The 24000-nt window shown below is 37.6% G+C and overlaps 1 protein-coding gene across 3 annotated transcripts in view; it reads right to left on the reverse strand.

Annotated features, from left to right (window-relative positions):
• The window catches only part of LOC135222644 (pikachurin-like), a 475091-nt gene that overhangs the window by 18350 nt on the left and 432741 nt on the right, over positions 1 to 24000 (reverse strand). For all 3 annotated transcript variants that reach the window (XM_064260795.1, XM_064260802.1, XM_064260787.1), the window contains exon 5: positions 20201 to 20303. In XM_064260795.1, the coding sequence (XP_064116865.1) occupies positions 20201 to 20303 (103 nt within the window). The remainder of the gene's footprint in view (positions 1 to 20200; positions 20304 to 24000) is intronic.

A 24000-nucleotide genomic window follows, 5' to 3' on the forward strand; every position in this document is an offset into this window, starting at 1 on the left:
AAACCTCAATCTCTCTTTACACGGAGCCTCGTCCTTTGTGCGTAACGGGTAATTTTACGGCTAACGGCTGTTTAACCGCTGATAAAGTTTCATCATAATCACTTACTCGGCTCGGCAGAGCTGAATAAGTCATTACTTTATAAGGATAACAACATCAAATTAGTTTATAAAATGCAAGTTCTAAATTATTGGATGAGCCCTCCCAACCAGTATGAAAGAGAGAGAGAGAGAGAGAGAGAGAGAGAGAGAGAGAGAGAGAGAGAGAGAGTTCACATTCAGAATCATATGGGCATATTTTATACAAATTGCATAATTTAGTTCAACCTGTGTTATTTTCAGCCGAGAGCGTCTGTTTTACGATCTATGTAAAGCTCATATCACGATATTTGGGAATTTCAACTGGTCACCACTATTTAAGGTATATTTCGACAGAATCCTGTATACCTAATATGTTTGGTGGTATATGTTTGACATAAAACGAAATCGGGACATATTATATCAGACTTATAAATATTTCCCCACCCTGTGGCAGGGGGGTTAAGAATGCTACCAACGTAGGTCCTGCGTGTCGTAGAAGGCAACTAAAACGACAGCTGCTGCCTTGCAGTCTTCCAGTAAAAGGCTAGGCCCAGCGCCAATAACTGGAAACTGGTGCCTTGCAGTCTTACTTTTTAGTAAAAGGCTAGGCCCACCGCCAATAACTGGAAACTGCTGCTTTGCATTCTTACTTCTTTAGGAAAAGGATAGGCCCACTGCCAGTAACTGGAAACTGCTGCCTAGCAGTCTTACTTATTTGTAAAAGGCTAGGCCCACTGCCAGTAACTGTGGAAACTGCTGCCTTGCAGTCTTACTCTTTAGTAAAAGGCTAGGCCCACCGCCAGTAACTGTGGAAACTGCTGCCTTGCAGTCTTACTTATTAGTAAAAGGCTAGGCCCACTGCCAGTAATTGTGGAAACTGCTGCCTTGCAGTCTTACTCTTTAGTAAAAGGCTAGGCCCACTGCCAGTAACTGTGGAAACTGCTGCCTTGCAGTCTTACTCTTTAGTAAAAGGCTAGGCCCACTGCCAGTAACTGTGGAAACTGCTGCCTTGCAGTCTTACTCTTTAGTAAAAGGCTAGGCCCACTTGCCCAGTAACTTGGAAACTGCTTTGCCTTGCAGTCTTACCTCTTTAGTAAAAGGCTAGGCCCACTTGCCGTAACTTTGGAACTGCTGCCTTGCAGTCCTTACTCTTTAGTAAAGGCTAAGGGCCCACCGCCAGTAACTGGGTGGAAACCAACCTGCCTTTGCAGTCTTACTCTTTAGTAAAAGGCTAGGCCCACTGACAGTAACTGCGGAAACTGCTGCCTCGCAGTCTTACTTTATTAGTAAAACTACTCCCGACCGCTAGAAACTGGAAACTGCTGCCTTCAGTCTTACTCTTTAGTAAAAGGCTGACCCCTACAGTACCTGCGGAAACTGCTGCCTCCGAAGTCTTATTATTAGTAAAAGGCTTTACGCCCACCGTATAACTGGAAACTGCTGCTTTCAGTCCTTATTCTTTTAGTAAAAAGGCTAGGCCCCTTACAGTAACTGTGGAAAATAAGCTGCCTTGCAAGTCTTATCTTTAGTAAAAGGCTAGCCCACTGCCAGAACTGGTGGGAAACCTGCTGCCTTGCAGTTTACTCTTTAAGTAAAAGGTAGGCCCACTCCAGTAACTGGGAAACTGCCTGGCCTTGCAGTCTTCTCCTTTAGTAAAATGCTACCCACCGCCAGTAACTGTGGAAACCACTGCCTTGCAGTCTTACTCTTTAGTAAAAGGCTAGGCCCACTGCCAGTAACTGTGGAAACCGCTGCCTTGCAGTCTTACTTATTAGTAAAAGGCTACGCCCACCGCTAGTAACTGGAAACTGCTGCCTTGCAGTCTTACTCTTTAGTAAAAGGCTAGGCCCACTGACAGTAACTGCGGAAACTGCTGCCTCGCAGTCTTACTTATTAGTAAAAGGCTACGCCCACCGCTAGTAACTGGAAACTGCTGCCTTGCAGTCTTACTCTTTAGTAAAAGGCTAGGCCCACTGCCAGTAACTGTGGAAACTGCTGCCTTGCAGTCTTACTCTTTAGTAAAAGGCTAGGCCCACTGCCAGTAACTGTGGAAACCGCTGCCTTGCAGTCTTACTCTTTAGTAAAAGGCTAGGCCCACCACCAGTAACTGTGGAAACCACTGCCTTGCAGTCTTACTCTTTAGTAAAAGGCTAGGCCCACTGACAGTAACTGCGGAAACTGCTGCCTCGCAGTCTTACTTATTAGTAAAAGGCTACGCCCACCGCTAGTAACTGGAAACTGCTGCCTTGCAGTCTTACTCTTTAGTAAAAGGCTAGGACCACTGCCAGTAACTGCGGAAACTACTGCCTTGCAGTCTTACTTATTAGTAAAAGGCTACGCCCACCGCCAGTAACTGTGGAAACCACTGCCTTGCAGTCTTACTCTTTAGTAAAAGGCTAGGCCCACTGCCAGTAACTGTGGAAACTGCTGCCTTGCAGTCTTACTTTTTTAGTAAAATACTAGGTCCACTGCCAGTAACTGTGGAACCTGCTGCCTTGCAGGTGGACTTCTTAGTCATAAGCGAGGCCCAACGCCAATTACTGTGGTTGATGACAGCAAGGGTATGCGGTCGTAAACACCCCTTTGCCAAATAATAGACTATGCCTGATGTAAGGAAAGGAGCATCAGGTAACCAACCCCTTAATGTAGGGATAACGGTGGGAAAGAAGTGACTTATAAACATCTCCAACTGACGATAATCACTAACAGGGGAGTTAGGCATACAGATACAGATACGTAAGGACACTGGCAGGTTGTCAAAATGTGGATTACGAAAACGCAAAATGGAATTCGCTTTTTATAAATATAGGTTCCTATAAGAAATTTATGTTTTTCTTATACATCATCTCTCCTCGGGCTGCTCTATGAGCAAGAGCCCGTGCTGGCACAAGGCCAGCTTAATCTACAACAACAATCATCTCTCTCTTTCTGTATTTCCCAATACCTTCTGTTACTTCTTTCGAATGAACATAATATTCTTTGGCAATTTTAATTTCAAATCAGTGTCCCCAGTGGGTTTCTTCATTATGAATGACGTCCGTCTTCCGATTAATAATAATAATAATAATAATAATAATAATAATAATAATAATAATAATAATAATAATAATAATAATGTCGTCAGGCAATCCAAAGAGACAAACGGGTGCAACACTCTTCCCAAAAGGCTTGGGACCACACCATCTACCGGGTCTGGCTAGATAAGGTCAATAGGCTGGTAGTGTTCCTGGTCCTAAAAAAAAATAAATAAATAAAAATAAAACTTAATAAAATCCTTCCCAAGGTCCGCAAACACTGTTTTGTACATCAAGAGTGACGCAGCTTCTCCATATTAAAAACGTTCACTTCATCCTCTTTAACTCTCAATTTATGAATCTGTAATATTTTCTGACACCTGTTACCCTCCTCAGTTCAAGAGGATGGTCTGTCTTCACCTCTCTCGTGCTTGTGCCATGTCTGAATTTCTCATGCATGCGTATGTGTACACATACTACAGTAATATACATACAATGGCTACATACAGTATACATGTGCGTTCTTCTAACACTTTCAGTACAATCTATACCGTGTGCTCGGAATAAATACACTCACGCATAAAAGTGACCACAAAATTATTAATGCTAGGTTAAAAGGTATAACTGTACCTTGTAACACACTATTAAGCGGAAAAAAGTTATTCAATTTAGTAAAAAAAAAAAATTAATTTTCCTCCCTAAAAAGGCCGAAGACTAGCGGAGTTCGCATTATCATCCAATTACAAAGTCATTATCACAAATGCAGGGAGCCTTGTCCAGATAATCAGCTATTTCGGAACTACGCTTTTTTTATTCTAAATTTTAACTCCATAAAACTTTGCACGAATCAATTGCATAATACCTCAATGCAAACGACTTTTATTTAACTTTTTCATGTGTACTTTTTATGTGAACTGTTTCATTAAGGTACACGAATGAAAATCTATCCAGGAATTAAGACAAAGTACATATTCTATGCAATAATTCATTCACTGAACGAAATTCTATATCACACCTATAAAGACATTAACTCTGAAACTCAATTATTTTCGCTTTTCACGATCTCAACTCGATTCAACTGATTGTTGACGGGCAGGCTGACCTGTATTTTTCCTCTGCCAATGAGAGAAAGGAATTATTCCTCGCTTTTGAACGTTCAATCACGCCAATATATAAACCAGGACACCTTGATATTTAGCGAATACATGCATGGACGTCCGCACACAGGGGCAAGATGGGGCATTTGCCCCCTCCTAAAATCCTTGAAAAAATACACACACATATATATTATATATATTATATATATATATATATATATATATATATATATATATATATATATATACACATACATATATATATATACATATATATATATATATATATATATATATATATATATATATATAATTTGCCCCCTCTTGGAAAATACCCTGTGGGCACCCATGAATACATGTCCAAATGTCTTCCAGAAAAATAATTTCTTTACTATTCCATGAGTGTGATCATTAGGAAAAGAAAAAGAATAAAAAATATACATGCGAAATGAATGCAGTGAATTAGGTGGATCACTAGATATAATTCACTAGTGGTGGACATCCAGTATGTATTATGATCGTTACTATCGTTCCACGGTTGAAACAGCAATATTACAGACAGGTGTACCCTAATTGCAGGTGTCGCAGAACTGTACACGTGAGCACATAAGTATATATTAAAGCACTTTCATATACATCGACAATATGTCCGTGAGTACGCTTATAAAACAATATGTCTGTGTGTACACTTATAGAAAAATATGTCCCTGTATACACTTATTAAACACTATGGCTGTGAATACGCTTAAAAAAAAGGTTGGCTGTGTGTACACCTATACAACAATATGTCTGTGTGTACAGCTGTGTGTACACCTATACAACAATATGTCTGTGTGTACAATCATACAAAACATGGCTGTGTGTACAATTACATAACAATATGGCTGTGTGTACACTTATAAAACAATATGTCTGTGTAAACTTATTAAACACTATGGCTCCGAGTACGGTCATAAAACAGTATGTCTGTGTGTACACTTATACACCAATATGTCTGTGTGTACATTTATAGAACGATACGGCTGTGTGTACACTTATAAAACAATATGGCTGTGTGTACACTTATAAAACAATATATCTGTGTTCACACATAAAACAATATGTCTGTGCGTACACTTATAAAACTATTGAAATAATGCTGTGTCTAGCGTGGTGTAATTTATTGAACCCTCACGGACACGTATCAAAAAGACCGATTTTTCCATGGCAACTCTCTCCTCCCATACAAACAATATCCCAGAGGCAATATAGCTTCAGCGAAGATTAAGTGTGACTATATCCACGTCATATGTTAACTTGGGGCTGGGGATATTTGGTGTCAATATCAGGTCTCTGGTTTATTACCAGTCAATTTCTCTCTACGTTTTCCTTTACCGTCGTGATTTGTTCTCTCTTTCCCTGTCTCGATCCGTCGCTTAACTGTCCCGTAATTTCTCTCTCACTGCATTTCCGTTTTCGTAATATCAATGTTCATCTTTCATTCTCTTACACTTTACCTTCTCTATTTCGATTTTACACTGTTCCTCCTTGAGAAATACATACTGTCACCACCTTCTCACTTCTTCTCAACCCCAACCTTCCTCTCAGGGCTGAGCTTGGACTTAAAAGGACTTCGGGAGTGTCACTATTCATCTCAGCAACCTCAAAAACTATGGATTAGATATTAATATCAGTCGTTTTCAATTACTTTTGCAAGTTAACCTTCTCCCCACCCCCTTCTCACCGCCTCCCTGTTAGGGCTATGGTTTGATAACTATTTTGAAGTTATGCAATTAGCACAAATAGCCTACATTTCAAATATGAACCAAGTCAGTGCCAAATTAAAAAAGTTACATGGGGGTGGGGGTTAGAGGTGATAAATTTTTAGGGGGGTTAATTTTATGCTGTTTTAAGAAAATCTAATTAGCCTATGTTCGAACCCATGTTAGGTCAACAACCTCTGTGCCAAACTTCATAAAGATCGGTTCACTGGCGTAGACGTTCACTTGGAACACACATACATATTTTCCCATTTATATAACAGATTGCAGAATCATGGTGCCTTGGTTCGGTCTGAATTCGGGACGGTACATAACGTCCCTAGAATCGAGGCTTCACTTCTCACCACTCTTTTACATTTAGCTTTGAAGATACTGGTGCAATCATAAAAACCATTAAAATTATATTTCTTTTTCTCTGTCCTACAAAGGACTAAAGTGAGCTAGTTTCACGTGTCGAATATAGTTCGTTAACCAAAGGTTCTCTTAGCTGACGAAGCAGAACAATTTGAAAATACCGTAAACTATTTCGGCTAAGGGATTTGCGATGAGTTATTTCAAGTCTTTTGAAACCGATCAGCTTACGGTCCTAATCAAGGAACGCTGATACACTGCGCAAAACTCGTAGTTCAACCCTTTGAATACCCTAGGACTTCTCAGAATAATTTAACAACTCAAATAACCGAACACCGGATTCAAACAGAAACACCGCGCAACAGTGTAAATAATCCTGCCCCTATTCTGCCGTGCAACGGCGAAGATAATTGTTACTAGAAACCGGCCAAACAAGATCCTATTTACACCAATAAATACTTGAACGAAACAACTACTCTGTACATATAGATACGAGTTATCTATATACACACACACACACAACACACACACACACACACACATATATATATATATATATATATATATATATATATATATTCAATAGTTTCGTGTTTGTCAGCTAAGAGATCTTCAGTTGCCTGTCTGTTTTCTTTATAATCCAAACCAAATGTCGATGATTCAAACGTCATGAATTCAGATGGATGCATGATTGGAAGACTCGTCAGGAACGGTGGTGTGGAAAACTGCAAAATGAGTCGCAGTACCACATTGCCTGGGTGAGTTGGAATGGAATGGAACGAAGTATAGAGTTTAGCGTAGTAGGTGAGTTGAAACACAGTATACATCTGTTGAAGTAAGTTGGAGGATATTAACTGAAGTAAACAAGAGTGCTTTACTGCAAGGTATGACGTAGTATCCAGCTGAGAGGTAAGCTGGAGTTTGAAATTGCCAAATGAGTATGTATATTACTGCAAACTGAGTTAAGAGTATATATGAAGCTCACAAATACGCGTTAAGAGTGTATAACAGAAGTTCATAAATAACTTACGAGTATATAACTGAAGCTCACAAATACCTGTTAAGAGTGTATAACTGAAGCTCACAAATACCTGTTACGAGTGTATAACTGAAGCTCACAAATACCTGTTACGAGTGTATAACTGAAGCTCACAAATACCTGTTACGAGTGTATAACTGAAGCTCACAAATACCTGTTACCGAGTGGGGTATAACTGAAGCTCACAAATACCTGTTACCGAGTGTAAATAACTGAAGATCAACCCAAATACTTGTTACGAGTGTATTAACTGAAGCTCACAAATACCTGTTACGAGTGTATAACTGAAGCTCACAAATACCTGTTACGAGTGTATAACTGAAGCTCACAAATACTTGTTACGAGTGGTATAACTGAGCTCACAAATACCTGTTAAGAGTGTATAACTGAAGCTCACAAATACCTGTTACGAGTGTATAACTGAAGCTCACAAATACCTGTTACGAGTGTATAACTGAAGCTCACAAATACCTGTTACGAGTGTATAACTGAAGCTCACAAATACCTGTTACAGTGTTAACTGAAGCTCCAAATCCTGTTACGAGGTATAACTGAAGCTCACAAATACCTGTTTACGAGTGTATACTGAAGCTCACAAATACCTGTTAGCGAGTGTATCAACTGAAACTCACAAATACTTGTTACGAGTGTAGAACTGGAAGCTCACAAATACCTGTTACGAGTGTATAAACTGAGGCTCACAAATACCTTGTTACGAGTGGATAACTGAAGCTCACAAATACTTGTTAACGAGTGTTAACCTGAAGCCTCACCAATAACCTGTTTAGAGTTGTATTAACTGAAGCTCACAAATAGCCCTGTTTACGAGGTATAACTTAAGCTCACAAAACCCTTGTTACGAGGGTATAACTGAAGCTCACAAATACCTGTTAAGAGTGAAACTGAAGGCTTCAACAAATAACCTTTCGAGTTGTAATAACTGAAGTCAACAAAACCTGTTACGAGTGTTAACGGAAGCTCAACAAATACTTTGTACGGGTGGTATAACTGAAGCTCCACAAATACCTGTTAAGAGTGTATAACTGAAGCTTCACAAATACCTTGTTACGAGGTATAACTTAAGCTCACAAATACCCCCCTGTACGACGTGTATAAACTGAAGCTCACAAATACCTGTTACGAGTGTATAACTAAAACTCACAAATACCTGCTATGAGTATAGAACTGAAGCTTATAAATACCAAATGATTGGAATACATAACTGACAGTTGAGTTGTAGCTCAGGAATACCAAGTGAGTTCGAGAACATAAATACAAAGTGAGTTGCAGCAAGTAGCTGGCAATAAAGAGAGATGGCTTATACTGTATTAAGTGAGCTAGAGCACACACTTATAAAGTGAGTTCTTAGTACGTAACAGTTAAATGAGAACGTAACCGCCAAGGAAAGTCGAGACGAAGAACACCTTAATTCAATTCCGGGTCCTGCGCAGTCCTAAAACGGTTCATTTCTTCTCTACATCATTTCTAGACAATCCTGTCACGCAGCGTCGTGCGTGTGTGTGTCTCCTCCCCACATGTCTTACACGGGCAATCTCCCTCACTAATGTCGTCAACTGGGGATCGATGAATATTCATACATGATAATTCTAATGGTCTCTTTTCGAGCCACGCCAACGTGTGTGTGGTGCGTCTGCAGCACCAAACACTCCCGCTCTCGCTCTCGTTTCATTCTCCAGACTCTCGAATTGTAGGGATCCCTTGGGGCGGCACTAATTAAGTGACGTTATCGTTCTCTATCTACCAGTAATTGAAAACCAAACAATGAGTAAGAAGAAGAAGAAGAAGAAGAAGATGAGGAGGAGGAGGAGGAGGAGGAGGAGGAGAGGAATATTCAGATTTCACTTTTGCATTTCGAGTCGTGCTGCCTCTCTTCTGGCGTGCTTTTTCTTCTTCTTCTTCTTCCTTCTTCCTTCTACAGCTGATAGGAAACGTCGTCGTCGTCTTCCTGACACTCCATCTTTAACAGCTCTATTCTCTCTCTCTCTCTCTCTCTCTCTCTCTCTCTCTCTCTCTATGTCAGCGATCTCTATTTACCGAGTCATGTACTCACTCCTTCTCCCAACGCCAATATTAAGGGTGATTTTCTCATTTCCAATAAAGACCCTCTTATGGTCCGCGTTCATCGTCGATGCGATATAGAAAACCGGAGCAAAAGGGGGAAGAAGAAGAAGAAGAAAAGAGAAAAGAAGAAAAGAAGAAAAACCTCCGCAATAACTCGAATTGAAAGGACGGGGGGGGGGGGGGGGGGTGGGGGGCGGCCCCCCCCCCCCACGGCGGCGGCGGCGGCGGCGGGCGAACGAAGTCTGAGGAGCTGGGCCGAAGTGATAAAGAACCCGCAAAAATGTGACGAAAAGTAATTGCCATGATAATGTATAGCCTCAGGCAAAATAAACTCAAAGTTATCAGTTACCTCTGACGCAAAAGCAAACGTTACAATGTTAACGTAAGGACTTAAACCTGTAGTTTTTAAATAAGCATCCCTAGAATCATAATACGAACGCAGTCATTATCATAGGGACAATGGATCAAACTAATTGGAACAAGAAAACAAACATTTAAGAGAATATCCAATACTTGATACTATCAACAAACTACATTTATGCATAACTACGCAGTTATATATATATATTATATAATATATATATATATATATATATATATATATATATATACACACACACATATATATATATATATATATATATATATATATATATATATATGTTATACAAATGAGTTTTTTTCTCCACAGGGGTGAGGCCAGAGAGAGAATAAAAAACAAATAAACAAATAAAAAACAAATATTAACATTTACTATCTACAGATAGTAAATGTTAATATTTGTTTTTTACCTGATAACCTCCGTTACTTCGTAAATAAAAAAATAAGCTCATCAACAGCACGTCCAACACCTTCTTGCACACGCACACGCACACGCACACGCACAGACACACTTCGCCCATCAGCTCGATCTTGTAACCAGTCCAGCAGATTTTAAATTTCTCTCTCGTGTTTTTTAAGACTTCCGGATTACACAAGAAGTTCTTTCTACATGACCAAGCTGTATCAGAACTCTGTGATTCACTTATACGAATTTTTAGACCACATCTTCATTCATTTTCTAAATTATTAAATTCGAGACCTTCAGATACTGTTAAAGATACTCAGGACAATTCTCTTTAATAGCTTCAACCATTTTTATTTTCCCTGCATTCAGCATCCGTGAATCACTTTCCTATGTAGCCAGAAAGAAGGATAATATAATTAATTTTCTGTCGTTCTGGGCTGCAACAAACCAGCAGATACCTAGGAGGGTAATGAGGAACAGATATTGCATCTAACATCCTGGAAAACTTATATATTGCATCTGGCGTCTTGACAAACTGAGAGAACTTGCGTTCGATTTCTGAAAACGATTATAACACTGTGTTTTTTTCCTGTCCTTCCTTCCTTCCTTCCTTCTCTCTCTATCTTCCTTACTAGTCACAAAGGCGACTGACATTGCAAGTTTTATCCATCTGGTTGACTTGCAATGATAAATTATTCGCAGCGACGGTCGTTATGACGCTAGATTTAACAAACAAATTTTTGTCTCTTAACAGAATCAACTTCACTAATAAAAAAGGAGGGGGGGGGGCCGTGTGTGTGTGTGGGGGGGGGGGGGGGGCGTGCGCGCGCCACGAAACAGTTCTTACAACCAGAGGAACTTTGAAAGACTTTTGTTTACACAAACAAAGATAAACCGAAACTTTCCGATGAACTTTCAAAAGAAAACAAAACAAAAATAAATATTTCTTAAAAAAAAAAAAAAAAAAATCCTCCACTGTATGTTTAGTAGTTACAACGAGGTAAAGTTGATGGAGGTTTTCTTCGAGATCAGAAAAGTGTTGTGAGCCGTTTGTTCGTTGTATAAACGATAATCATATGGAAGGAAGGTCAGCCCAACGATGAATAGCTGAATTATGGTAATGAGTATGTGAGATTGCCTCTCGCCGTCATCCAACGCGACTTCAAATTTCAGAAGGATCACTTTTGACTTAGGAAACACCTTTTGGGAAGTGCATACTTTCATTTAAAAGGCTCACTTTTGACTTAGGAAACACCTTTTGGGAAGTGTATACTTTTATCCATTTGTTATTCACCATTTCACGGCGAGTTTTAGCTACTAGATGTAGAATGGAGTGACAAATAGCAAGCTGTTCTTGAAAGGTGTATATCATTAACAAAACCAACCATTCCCATTTTGTACGGTCGCAAAAGCTGGAGTACTGAAGCCATGCTTTATTCTTGATTTTTCCAAATTTATTTCGTCAATATTAGAAAACCATATATATATATGTATATATATAAATATATATATATATATATATATATATTTATATATATAGATATATATATATATATATATAAGTATATACGTATATAAGTAAAAAGGAGGAATTTACAGATTCATCATTATTAACTTCCCATGGAGACAGAGTCCGAGCGACAACCTTAAGAAAGCTGATAAATCTTTTCTGGGATGGTGTGACACTAAGATGCTCACTTAAGCAGGTCAATATTAGTTCTGTGGGTATGCGAGTTCGAGAGGCTATTGTTCAAGGTGCCTTTGAAAACTGGCTGTGACCAGTTATTTGGGGCAGCTACGGGAGAAAAGGCAGAATGCTGGGATAGCCCTGTGAAAGTTATATTTGTTTCAGTGTTGACATTCCAAGCTGCAATGGGTGAGTTATTATAATTTAGCCAAAAGGATGGCTTGTTTTGATATCTTGTAAAGATGTTCTATTTCATTTAATTTTTTGACTTTGTCTTTACAACTGTGTGTGCTCACTAGTGTGTTCTCCTGTCTTTTAAACAGGCAGTTCTAGTGAGGGGACCGAGTGTCCTAGTGAGGGGGCCGAGTGTCCTAGTGAGGGGACCGAGTGTCCTAGTGGAGGGAACTATAATATTTTGAAGAGATAACTGGTGTGACTAATTACTGATTAAGACATTTAAATACCGGGGGGTTGTCTGTGAGACTTGAACTATTATCATTCCATTAATGACCCTGTAAGAACCTGAATTATTCAACTAGTACGTTGCTTTGAATAAACGTATGTATTTTAGTAACTCCGACTCTGATTTGGTGACCTTAGATACGGAGGGGGGAGGGGGGGGTGGGGGTTTGAATCATTTTGTGAGTTGTGGGATTGGTTTAGGATTCCACATTTTTTTCCCATAGGAGTAGCAGAAAGTGACGTTTTTTTTTTTTTTTTTGGCGCATGTTTGGAAGAGACGCAGTCGTCTTTGTTGAATACATGTGTGTGTGTATGAATGGTTTTCATACATGCGAAACTGTGCTTGAATTGCGTTTTTGCTTGGAGACAAAGAGCGCCCACTCGTTCTTACGCGGTCAGCGTAATTTCTGCTAACTGACCCACAGGGGTATTGCAAGGGGAGGGTAGTAGTGGTCTGCCTCGGGGGGCACTCAAACACTATTCAGGGGGGTGTTCTAATGCTCAGAGGAGGGTGAAACTTTTTTTTAGTGGGGGATGAACTCCTTTTTTTTTTCTTTGTGTCGGGGCATCGGGGAAGAGATTGCTCTTGGATAATGAATTTCCAATGCCACAGGACATCAGCTGATAATGATTGGTTGATGATGTGAGATGCCTGTAGGTTTTTTTTAAAGAAAGAGATTTTCCTTCTCTGGAGGGAAGAGAAAAGGAAATGAAATGCATATGGATATGGTGTAAGTTTTCCTAATGCTTTGGAAGGCACAAATATAATGGAGTCACAATGATTATTTTTTTTTAACAGAGGTTTGAGTGGTGTTGGGGAGATTACTTTAAAATGGTGCTGACTGATGATGATTGCTGACTGATGTTGGCAGATGGTGTCGCCATTGGTGGTGAATGGGTGCCTCGTGTTGTATTTGGTGTATACTGGGGAAATGGTGTTGATTTGGGTGTGGCAATATGATAAATACTGTGGAATGGCAATATTAATGCCCTTACTTGTGATATTTTACGGGAGAGGTACTTAAGTAGAATTATCATTACTTGAGACATGTTTTACGAGAGATTTGAGATATTTCGTGGGAGATTATTTTATAATTATTACAGATAATTATATTATGGAGAATTATTACAATGAATTATGCGAGAGGTTTTGTGGTTAATTATTTATTGAGTTTCTACGACTTTGGAGAAAATGTCAGTAGTTCATGGGTGATGAATCTGGCTGAATTTTGGTGAATTGTGTTGAATTTTGCTGAACTTCTGGTGAATTTTGTGCTGATTTTTTTGGTGAATGGGCAAGCATCAACATTGGTGATGTTTTTTGTACTAATAGTGATTTTTTTATATACTAACATCAGTGTTGTAATGCTATCAAGGGTGGTGAAATCTTTTTTGGATATGGGAGGAACTACCGACACATTTTTTTGTTTTTCTTTTTTTATGAGTTCAGCAGATAATTGCTTGACATCTACGTGAGTTACGGGGGATAGTTAACAGTGCCGTTGATTTTTCTTTTCTCCCTTTTTAGAAGTTAGCCATCCCTGACACAAGTCTTTTTATCATGGGTGAATTTGAATTTATTTTTTCTCTCCAGTTTGTGTGAATTTTTTTTAATGTCTCAGTTCGTGACTTAGAGTCATTGTTCGGGAACGTGTTTATGATTTCAGACTTTTGATGCTGCAGAGAGATTTATGGGAGAATTTTTGCATTTTTTGAATGCATACGTAATGGCATTACATTCTTTCTTTTTTTGATATTTGTGTTCCAGAAATTGTGGGTTTCTTGCACAATACCTTTGTTGTATTTGTGACAGCTTTGCCAAAGTTTCTAGTGGCCTATGCCGTAGTGCATATGGAGAAGTCTTTACTTAGACATTGAATTTGGAGTTTTGTTATAATGAGTTGTGGCACATTGGTGATTTTTTCTAGAATTTTCTGTGCAATTTTTATTTGCCGAGTTTTTGGCCTTTTTCAGCAGTTATGCTAAACAGAGAGTTTATAGTTTTTTACTATAACATTGAGTTATTTTCCTGGAGAATTGGAAATATAATTTTTTGATATATAATATATTGGAGATATAATATTTTTGGCCATTTGATATTTTTTTATTTTCTTGGAAATATTCCACAGTTCAGGCCTATGGTGGTGAGAGCTATGTTTAGTTCAATTATTTTGCAGCCATTTTTGTTGCAAATGGAGACACATTTTTGAGGAGATATGTGGCAATATTTTTTAGTGTGTCAGCTGGATGCTTTGAGTGCATTTCTTTTTGGAGATGGGGTTACATTTTTTTATTATCCTGCTTGGAGATACAATATTTTTTGGAGACTTGTTTTATTCCACATGGAGTTATTGGTGAAACATGGAGTTATTGGTGAAATAGAGGTAAGTGTTTTTTATTTGCCGAAACACAGGTGAACATTTTTTATTGCTAGAGTGGGGGTTTTATTAACACATGGTTATTGGTGAAATAAGAGGGAATATGGTGTGGTGTGGTTATTAATTAAATGGAGGAAATATTTTCATCACCGGAGTGGTTTTATTATTAATATGGTGATATATATGTGGATGGCATTGATCTTTGGGGGTGACCTTTTTTGTGGGTATGACTTTTTTTTTTCTCTCTGGGAGTTTTTTCGAGCCAAGAGAAGAGTTCTGTGGTTCTTTTTGGTTTTGTGACTAATTGGAGGCAAGTGGCATTACTGCTTTGTGGTCCTATGGAGATGTTATTTTTGGAGACATATAATTGCTGAATTGTGAGTTTACAGTGGTTTTTTTTCCCGGATAGGTGATATTTTTTTTATATAATTGGGCAGTATTCTGTGAGAGTTGTCTGAGACAAATCTTGAGCACCTTGGTCATATCCTGGAGATAATTTAGTGAAATGTGCTTACTTCGTGTCAGTATAGAACCTTTTTTTGAGAATCATGAGTTTCTGAAGTTGCGAGTCTGACTAGACATTTTTTATACTGCAGTTCGAGCACCTGACGTGTCCGCTGGTGGATTTTTTTGCTGAAAATGCTGTGATGAGTCCGGTGTGCTGACTTTTCCTCTAGTGGTGACTGCTCAGAGTTTTTGCAATATCTGGAAATGTTGACCATAGCATTTCATGAAAGTGCACGTGTAATGGGTTGCTTTCTGGCCGTGTCCGATAGCTTTGAATAGTTGCGATGGGCAAATTCCGTAACTATGCATATTGCATTTGTTGGGAAAAACGCGGGGTTATGTAAGTCATGCATAAGTTATGTGCTTTGTGATGGGGAAGTTTACTTGTCATTATCTTTTTTTTATTTTTCCTTTTTTTTCCTTTTCCTATGAGAGATGTAACTGGGGATTAAGCTTTAAATAGCATTTCTTTCTGGACGGGAGATGTAATTTATCGGGGTTGTGATTTACATAAATGGGCGTTTTGAGATTAATTATGTGAGCAGTGAAAAGAGTTTTTACTGATTTTGTGGGTTGCTGTAATATCAGAGCTTGAGAGAACATTTTTGATTTTTGGGTCTGGGCTTGTTACGTGACTTTTTTTTCTTGGGCTCGTTGCTTTTTCTTTTTTTTTTTTTTTGCTTGTGAGAATTTGAGTTTGAAATGTCAGTGCAGAAGTCAGTGGAGTTGCTGTGAGTCTGGGTTCTGATTGTGTGTGCTGGTGTGTGAATTTGGTGAAGTTTTTATATATTGTTGGAGAATTGAGTTAGAGAACTTAATTTTTTTTTTTTCCTTGCGAGTTGTGATAATGACTTATGATTTAGTGGTCATATCAAATGGAGTTAATTGGGAGATGTTCAGTTAGTATTTCTGAATTTTTGAAGTCATTACTTGATAGAAGTAGTATGTCTGGGGTTAATTTTCTTTTTTGATTGACCGATGACCTGACTGACATACTTAAACACACCATAATCGTCGTTCCCCGACGCTAGCAAGACACCCACCAGCTGTTGCAGAGATGTTGCTGTCGTTTGCCTGATTGAGAGAGTTTCTACGAGTCTACAGAGTTCTACAGCGCTTTTGGGTCTGCAGAAGCCGTTAGACGTCTTCTGCTGGGAAAATTTGTGTAAAAATTCATGATATTAAATTGTATATGCTCCCATGTTTTTTCAAAATGTACTGTTTTCTGGGAGAATCACTTGTTTACTGCGTGTATCCTTCAAGGTGTGGCTACCCTCAGGCAGCTCCTCCTTTCTGTAGAGTGAAAATCGCCCTTATTGCTTGCTAATCTTGTAGTGTCAGTTTGTATATTAAGCTTTCTTTTGACTATGTGTTCTCTGTAAAATCAGTTTGCCTCAGTAAAGGGTCCGAACAGGACCGAAAGTACTTGGTTATCTCGCTTTTTCATTTTTTCCTTCGTGGCAAAAAACCTTTATATATATATATATATATATATATATATATATATATATTATATATATATATATATAGTATATATAAACTATAATGTGTATTCAAGTTTTTTGGTGTGGGTAACAATGTATCACAACGATGATCAACGTCATCTTCGTCCAGCCTCTCATTCCAAAATGACGTCACCATAGTCCGCGCTAGCGCTATGGACGTCCCCTAATGCCTCTTAGCTCGGCAAGTGTTCTCCTGACTCATTTATATAGCCGACTATTTTGACGGGATGATACATCATCATACAATGAGCTACGTCGCTGATTTACCTAACAGGTTTACGTGAAAATAAATCCAAAATCTTTTAGAATATAATTCGTCCTTAAATTTCGGCCGGGTTAATCACCGTTACTAATCCCCGGATTAATTGCCGAAACATTCGCAGTTTACACTGCAATTTCCCTTTCAGTCGCTAATGAATTCAAATGTTCCAGCGCTTCCCCCCTAACTGCTTAACGCCTGAAACCCTGGCAGCACGGCACTAAATCATGCAATTCCAATCGTCAACTTCCCCAATCCGCTTCGAGCTCTTTCCAATCAGCGCCAAGATCAGGCATAGATTTGTACCAGTTCAATACAGAGGACGACCAATGCAGTTTTTGTAGATCGGCATCGACCCTCTAGTGGGAGAATGAAATGGGTGAGGCTAAACTTTCAAGCCTCTGATGAACTTTAGGAGTGAGCAAATCATCATTACTATCTTCATTAATAATAATAATAATAATAATAATAATAATAATAATAATAATAATAACAATAATAACAATAATAATAATAATAATAATAATAATAATAATAATAATAATAATAATAATAATAATAATAATAATAATATATGAAGGTAGGAGACTCTCTCTCAAACATGTTTTGTTAAAGAGGATGGCAGCATCAGTAGAATTGATCTCATATATGGTCTTTTCAATTCTTCTTATTGTTTTCTTCTCATCAGGGCTGATAAGAAGAAAATAAGAAGAAGAATTGAAAAGACCATATATGAAATCAATGCTACTGGTGCTACCATCCTCTTTAACAAAATAATAATAATAATAATAATAATAATAAAATATAATAATCGTTGTTATTATTATTATTATTATTATTATTATTATTATTATTATTATTATTATTATTATCTTTATTATTCATGGCCAAGATTCCAAACGAGAATGTCCTAAAAGGCTGCCAAAATCTAGAACGCCCATGTGTTACAACGAAGAAAAAAACGACAGAAAAGTACACAAATAAATCAATATAATGTGAATCATAAAAATAGTGAATATATACATGAACAGCTGTTGAGGACGCTTAAAAATCATAAAGCAGTTGTATACAGTATTCTAAAGTAACTTCATAGATAATTAAATTTATAAGCATCAACAAAATTCCTTATATTCTTTTGATAGTCACATCCTCCCAATCTCCATTCATTCAATTCGAGGGGTGGGTAGTCAATCTGACAAGTAGCATAGTCTCTGATATATCCCTGCCTTCTCTAATTCTCGGTATCAAAACCAGGAAGTACATACATCCGATTTTTGTACCAATGTCGCCCATTCATCAACGCTGACGTGTTGAAGAGAATTATCTGAAATTTGTAGAAGTAATATCTTCTCTCTCTCTCTCTCTCTCTCAATTATATATTAAATGCAAATTGGTATGCCATTAAGTATATACTGTGCAGTACCCATGAGATATATATATTATATATATATATATATATATATACACACACACACACACACACACACACACACACACACACATATATATATATATATATATATATATATATATATATATATACTCAGCCTTATGCCACTGGCCAATGGCGGGAAGATAAAGTAAAGTAAAGTATATATATATATATATATATATATATTTGTATAAAAAATAATATTACTTTATAGCAAATATAGCAAACTATAATTTGAATATAAAAACTAAACCCTACTTTATAGCAAAGCATAATTTGCATATAAAAACTAATCAATCCATACTTTATAACGAACTATAATTTGAATATAAAAGCTAAACCATACGTTATAACAAACGATGATCAAACTAAAGTATGGCAGTAAAAGGCCATAATCCTGAAAATTACAATTGATTCTTAGTAATATACGTTTTTTAATCTAGTATAACGCGTACCCGAATTTACTGTCATTTACCAAAACCTGGCATAGTGCCTATTCACATTTTAATTATGCCACATGGTCTAATTGAACAACGGATTTGTAAACAAGCGGAATTATCTACAATATTACAAAGAAATCTCTAATCAATATTTAATTCATGTGTTCTAATGGGTTCTATATATCTAGTGATTCTGCATGCTCGTATATATAATTTCATAAATCAATATCAATATTTATTACCAACCTATAGCCTTTGTAAAATCGTACAGACACGAAAGTACATATTATTTGCATAATATTAACAAGAAGCTTGTACTGCAACAAAGAAAGGAACTAATACAAGAATTAAATCCCTAAAACATTATCAAAACTATACTCAAACAAAAGCCTGATATGCACAGACTAAGAAGATAGAAAAACATATCACACACCAGCGGCAACAAACAATACATACAAACATACATATCATAAATATATTTTACAGTAAATGCACATTTACTATGAATTTTTATCACATCACCGTGATTCATATTTATGCATTAAGAAATCTCTCTCTCGGAATTAATATATTTTCATATATGTTAACCGAAGGGGAGTTTTTTAGTTGATCATAATTTCGTCCTCTCGTGGATTCGAACCAGCGCACAGACAGAGGAGAAATCAGGACTTCAGTGACGCCTAAACCGACCAGGCCAACAAATTTATATATGCAAACATATATGCATATACACATACGTATATCTACATGTATATAATATATATACCCATAAATATATTTTCGTATACATATTAAACAAAAATTTGCTGGAAAAATAAGCCCAGAACATAAAAGTGGAGCCTGGAAAAATAAATAATTAAATAATGTACTCATTTCCTTTCATCTCCGAGAAAAAACCGAACAAAAGCATCACAAACAAACGGGTTATTACAAATATTTCTCTCTCTCTCTCTCTCTCTCTCTCTCTCTCTCTCTCTCTCTCTCTCTCTCTTTAGAGAGAATAAAAATACCCATTATCATCATTTCCTGTCAAACCAGTAAAGGTTAAACGTCGCTGGCTAATTATGTGGCGCTTTCATCTCACTGCTGATGGATATTTGTTGCGGGATTTTAGTAGATTAATAATACGCCTCCTTTTCAGTGAGCCATCGGTGCTCCGCTCCTAAGTCATTAGAGAGAGAGAGAGAGAGAGAGAGAGAGAGAGAGAGAGAGAAAAGGTACTGCAACAAGTTTGACCATCTAAGCCAAAAAGGCATTATTTGCTGAAACGAGAGAGAGAGAGAGAGAGAGAGAGAGAGAGAGAGAATTAATCTGTACAGTACCTGGATGACAGTAGCGTCCAGCCCTTCCTAATGGGCACATGCACCGTGGGACTCCAGCGTGGCCATCCAGATGACACCGACCGACGCCACACTCCATCTCGCACTGCAAAAGATGCAAGGTTTCAATTATTTTGCAACTTAAGTCAACGATGCAGTAATTCTCATAAATTTTTTTTATCTTAACCAGATGACTCCCCAACAACCCCGCCCCCTTGATTATTATTATTAAATTATTAGTTATTATTATTATTATTATTATTATTATTATTATCATTATTATTATTATTTTATTTTAATTTTAATGTTATTATAATCAGAAAATGAACCCTATTCATATGAAACAACCCCAAGGGGGCCATTGACTTGAAATTCAAGCTTCCAAAGAATATTATGGTGTTCATTAGCAATAAGTACCAGAAAATAATGGGAAAAAGAAGAGATCACTTATTAGAAAACATAAATTAACATATTAATAAATAAATAAAAAGAAAAACAAATGTTAAAATACAATACTTGTATTAGGGTAGTCATGCATGGAATCTTCGCTTGAACCTCTGAAGTTCAAATTTAACGACTTCCTCAGAGAGGCTGTTCATTCCACATTCATTTATTATGGGTTTGTATGCTATCTACAATGAATTTCCATAGGATTAACATTGTTATTAACTCTTTGGGATTGAAAGATGATATCATAATATGGATAGACTTCACTACAGCAGTAAACATATTTTTCATGCAAACAGATGTAACAGCCAGATGTAGTAGTCAATTGAAATTATACAAACCCTAACACTAAATTTTTAAGGGAACAATGAAAACAATTTTGTTCATGACTTGAAAACTCCGACGACTTTTAGTTTCGTTTCGACGGATTTTCCCTGACTTACAAAACTATCCAAAAAATATATAATTCAAATGTATCGGTTTAATTAAAAATAACACTGATTAGAATATATTTATGATAAAAGGATAACCGGTGAGTGCTGATTATCTAATGAAAGCTTTTGAGTGACAACAGAATCAATCATAACAGAAACACATGAGATCACACTCGGCCAACAAATTTATCATAAAAAAAAAGATGGTTATAAAAGACTGAATCTTACTGTATCGCTCATGCTTACAAAAGACTGAATCTTACTGTATTGCTCATGTTTACAAAAGACTGAATCTTATTGTATCGCTCATGTTTACAAAAGACTGAATCTTACTGTATTGCTCATGTTTACAAAAGACTGAATCTTATTGTATCGCTCATGTTTACAAAAGACAGAATCTTACTGTATCGCTCATGTTTACAAAAGGACTGAATCTTACTGTATCGCTCATGTTTACAAAAGACAGAATCTTACTGTATTGCTCTTGTTTGCAAAAGACAGAATCTTACTGTATTGCTCATGTTTACAAAAAGACTGAATCTTACTGTATCACTCATGTTTACAAAAAGACTGAATCTTACTGTATCGCTCATGTTTACAAAAGACAGAATCTTGCTGTATCGCTCTTGTTTGCAAAAGACAGAATCTTACTGTATTGCTCATGTTTACAAAAAGACTGAATCTTACTGTATCACTCATGTTTACAAAAGACTGAATCTTACTGTATCGATCACGTTTACAAAAGACTGAATCTTATTGTATCGCTCATGTTTACAAAAGACTGAATCTTACTGTATCGCTCATGTTTACAAAAGACTGAATCTTACTGTATCGCTCACGTTTACAAAAGACTGAATCTTATTGTATCGCTCATGTTTACAAAAGACTGAATTTAACAATCATAAAAATATATACACTTAAAAGATTCCACAGGACCTCATTCCCTAGAAAGGCTCTCCAGAACGAAATCCCAAACGAAAGAACTGCAGCAGCGCCTAGAGCGACTACGGTAGTCAGGCATAAAGAACTTTTGAACATCCTGCTCTCCCTAACCTTAAGGATACGTCCTCTAGCCTGAGAACTTCGAGCCCTGAGAGGATATGAACGATGATCGTTCACGTTTCTGCCAGGCCTCGAACCGGAGACTCGGATCACTGACTTCCAACGGTGAAAGTTCAGTTTTCCGTTCGGCCTCGAACCGGGGACTCGAGTCACTGACTGTCATTCTTGCTACGGTAAACTCAAAGATGTCGGCTCCAAATAGAGATGATCTGAGGTGTCTGTACCTCTTCCTTGCAGGTTGTTGTTGTTGTTGTTGTTGTGTGTGTGTGTGTGTTTTTTTTTTTTTTTTTTTTTTTTTTTTTTTTTTTTTTTTTTTTTTTTTTTTTTAAATAAGGGGAATTCCTACCGAAGGGTTTCCGTCTTGGAGAGGAGATGAAAGAAAGAAAAGCGATGTTGCATGATAGCGGGACATAATTGCAAAAGCTATAGCTGCTGCTTCTTACGACAGCGGTGCCTCGTTACAAAAACCCCATCCGAGCCTTGGTGACTTTTCTTTCATCTCATTTTCATGCCCTGTCGTCATTATCATATGTGCTCTTTTCAGCAACGTCTATACGTTCATCATCAATATATATACAATATATATCATTATTAGTTTCATATATCATCATTGATAATATATAATGAAATTTCTATTGTCAACAATTCTCATGCACTGACGTAACTTCACAAATTATAATGTTTGTTAACATATGTCACTGCGTTCCGATAAACCGTCATCGTTTTCTCGATATGATTTGCCACAGTTTTTTTTTAAACAGAACTCAGTGTTCTACACTGAAATTTCTAAAAGGATTTCTTAGGGGAATACTGTAGCCATCTTGGAAATTCATTCCGTTCGATATATATATATATATATATAATATATATATATATATATATATATATATAGATATATATACATAAAATACCCACCTGTAGTAGAAGTAACTAAACATAAAATAGTCCAGAATGTTGAAGCCAAACCAAGAGGCATAAAGACTAAATACCGATGCCCATCTTCAGGAGGAAACACCGAAACGGAAAAAATAAAGAAGGTGGGGGGGGGGGGGGGGCGGGGGGGGGGATGAGGGGAAACTCCGCAAGATCTTCACGACGATCTTGGCATTTTCTGTCTCTCCAACAATGCAGCGGAAAAAGTCCCGGGCCTTTTCATTTTTCATTTCCTTTCGTTCAACCACAATTACCTGGTGGAATTCGCAAGAGGTTCTTTCTTCTCGGAATTAGGGCAAACATTTTGTTTCTTCCGAGCCGAACCTCCACCGCCAAATGCCATTAACCGTTTTATATATTAAAATATTTCACTTATTCATTCACCGAGGATGCCGCCCGCCTCCCCTCCCCTACTAACAAACTTTGCGCCGTCAAAGTTACCGAGGGGAAAGATTCTCATTAGGGTAGGGGAAGAGGGCACAGGGAGGAGGAGGAGGAGGAGGAGGAGGAGGAGGAGGGCGACTTTAAGGGGAGAGGGGAAAAAGGCTGCTGCCTACTTGCAGCAGAGGCAGGAGGAGGAGGAAGGGGAGGAGGATGGGAGGAGGGCGACTTTAAGGGGAGAGGGGAAAAGGCTGCTGCCTACTTGCAGCAGTGGCAGAAGGAGGAGAAGAAGATAGACGAGGAGGGGGAGGGGGAGGGGTAGGGTGAAGGGGGAAGGAAGGGCAGGAGAAGCGTCTTTTGGGCTCTTGTGAGGGGAATCTCATTTCCCCTTTCGGGTGATAACATCGATTCTTCCCGCTTTTCTCTCTCTCTCTCTCTCTCTCTCTCTCTCTCTCTCTCTCTCTCTCTCTCTCTCTATCTTCGTCTTCTTCTTAAATATTTTTTTTCCTTTTTTTTTTTTTTTAAACAATTCCATCTGAAGGGCGA

This window comes from Macrobrachium nipponense, chromosome 20 (genome assembly GCF_015104395.2).
Source record: "Macrobrachium nipponense isolate FS-2020 chromosome 20, ASM1510439v2, whole genome shotgun sequence".
NCBI classification, from domain to species: domain Eukaryota; kingdom Metazoa; phylum Arthropoda; class Malacostraca; order Decapoda; family Palaemonidae; genus Macrobrachium; species Macrobrachium nipponense.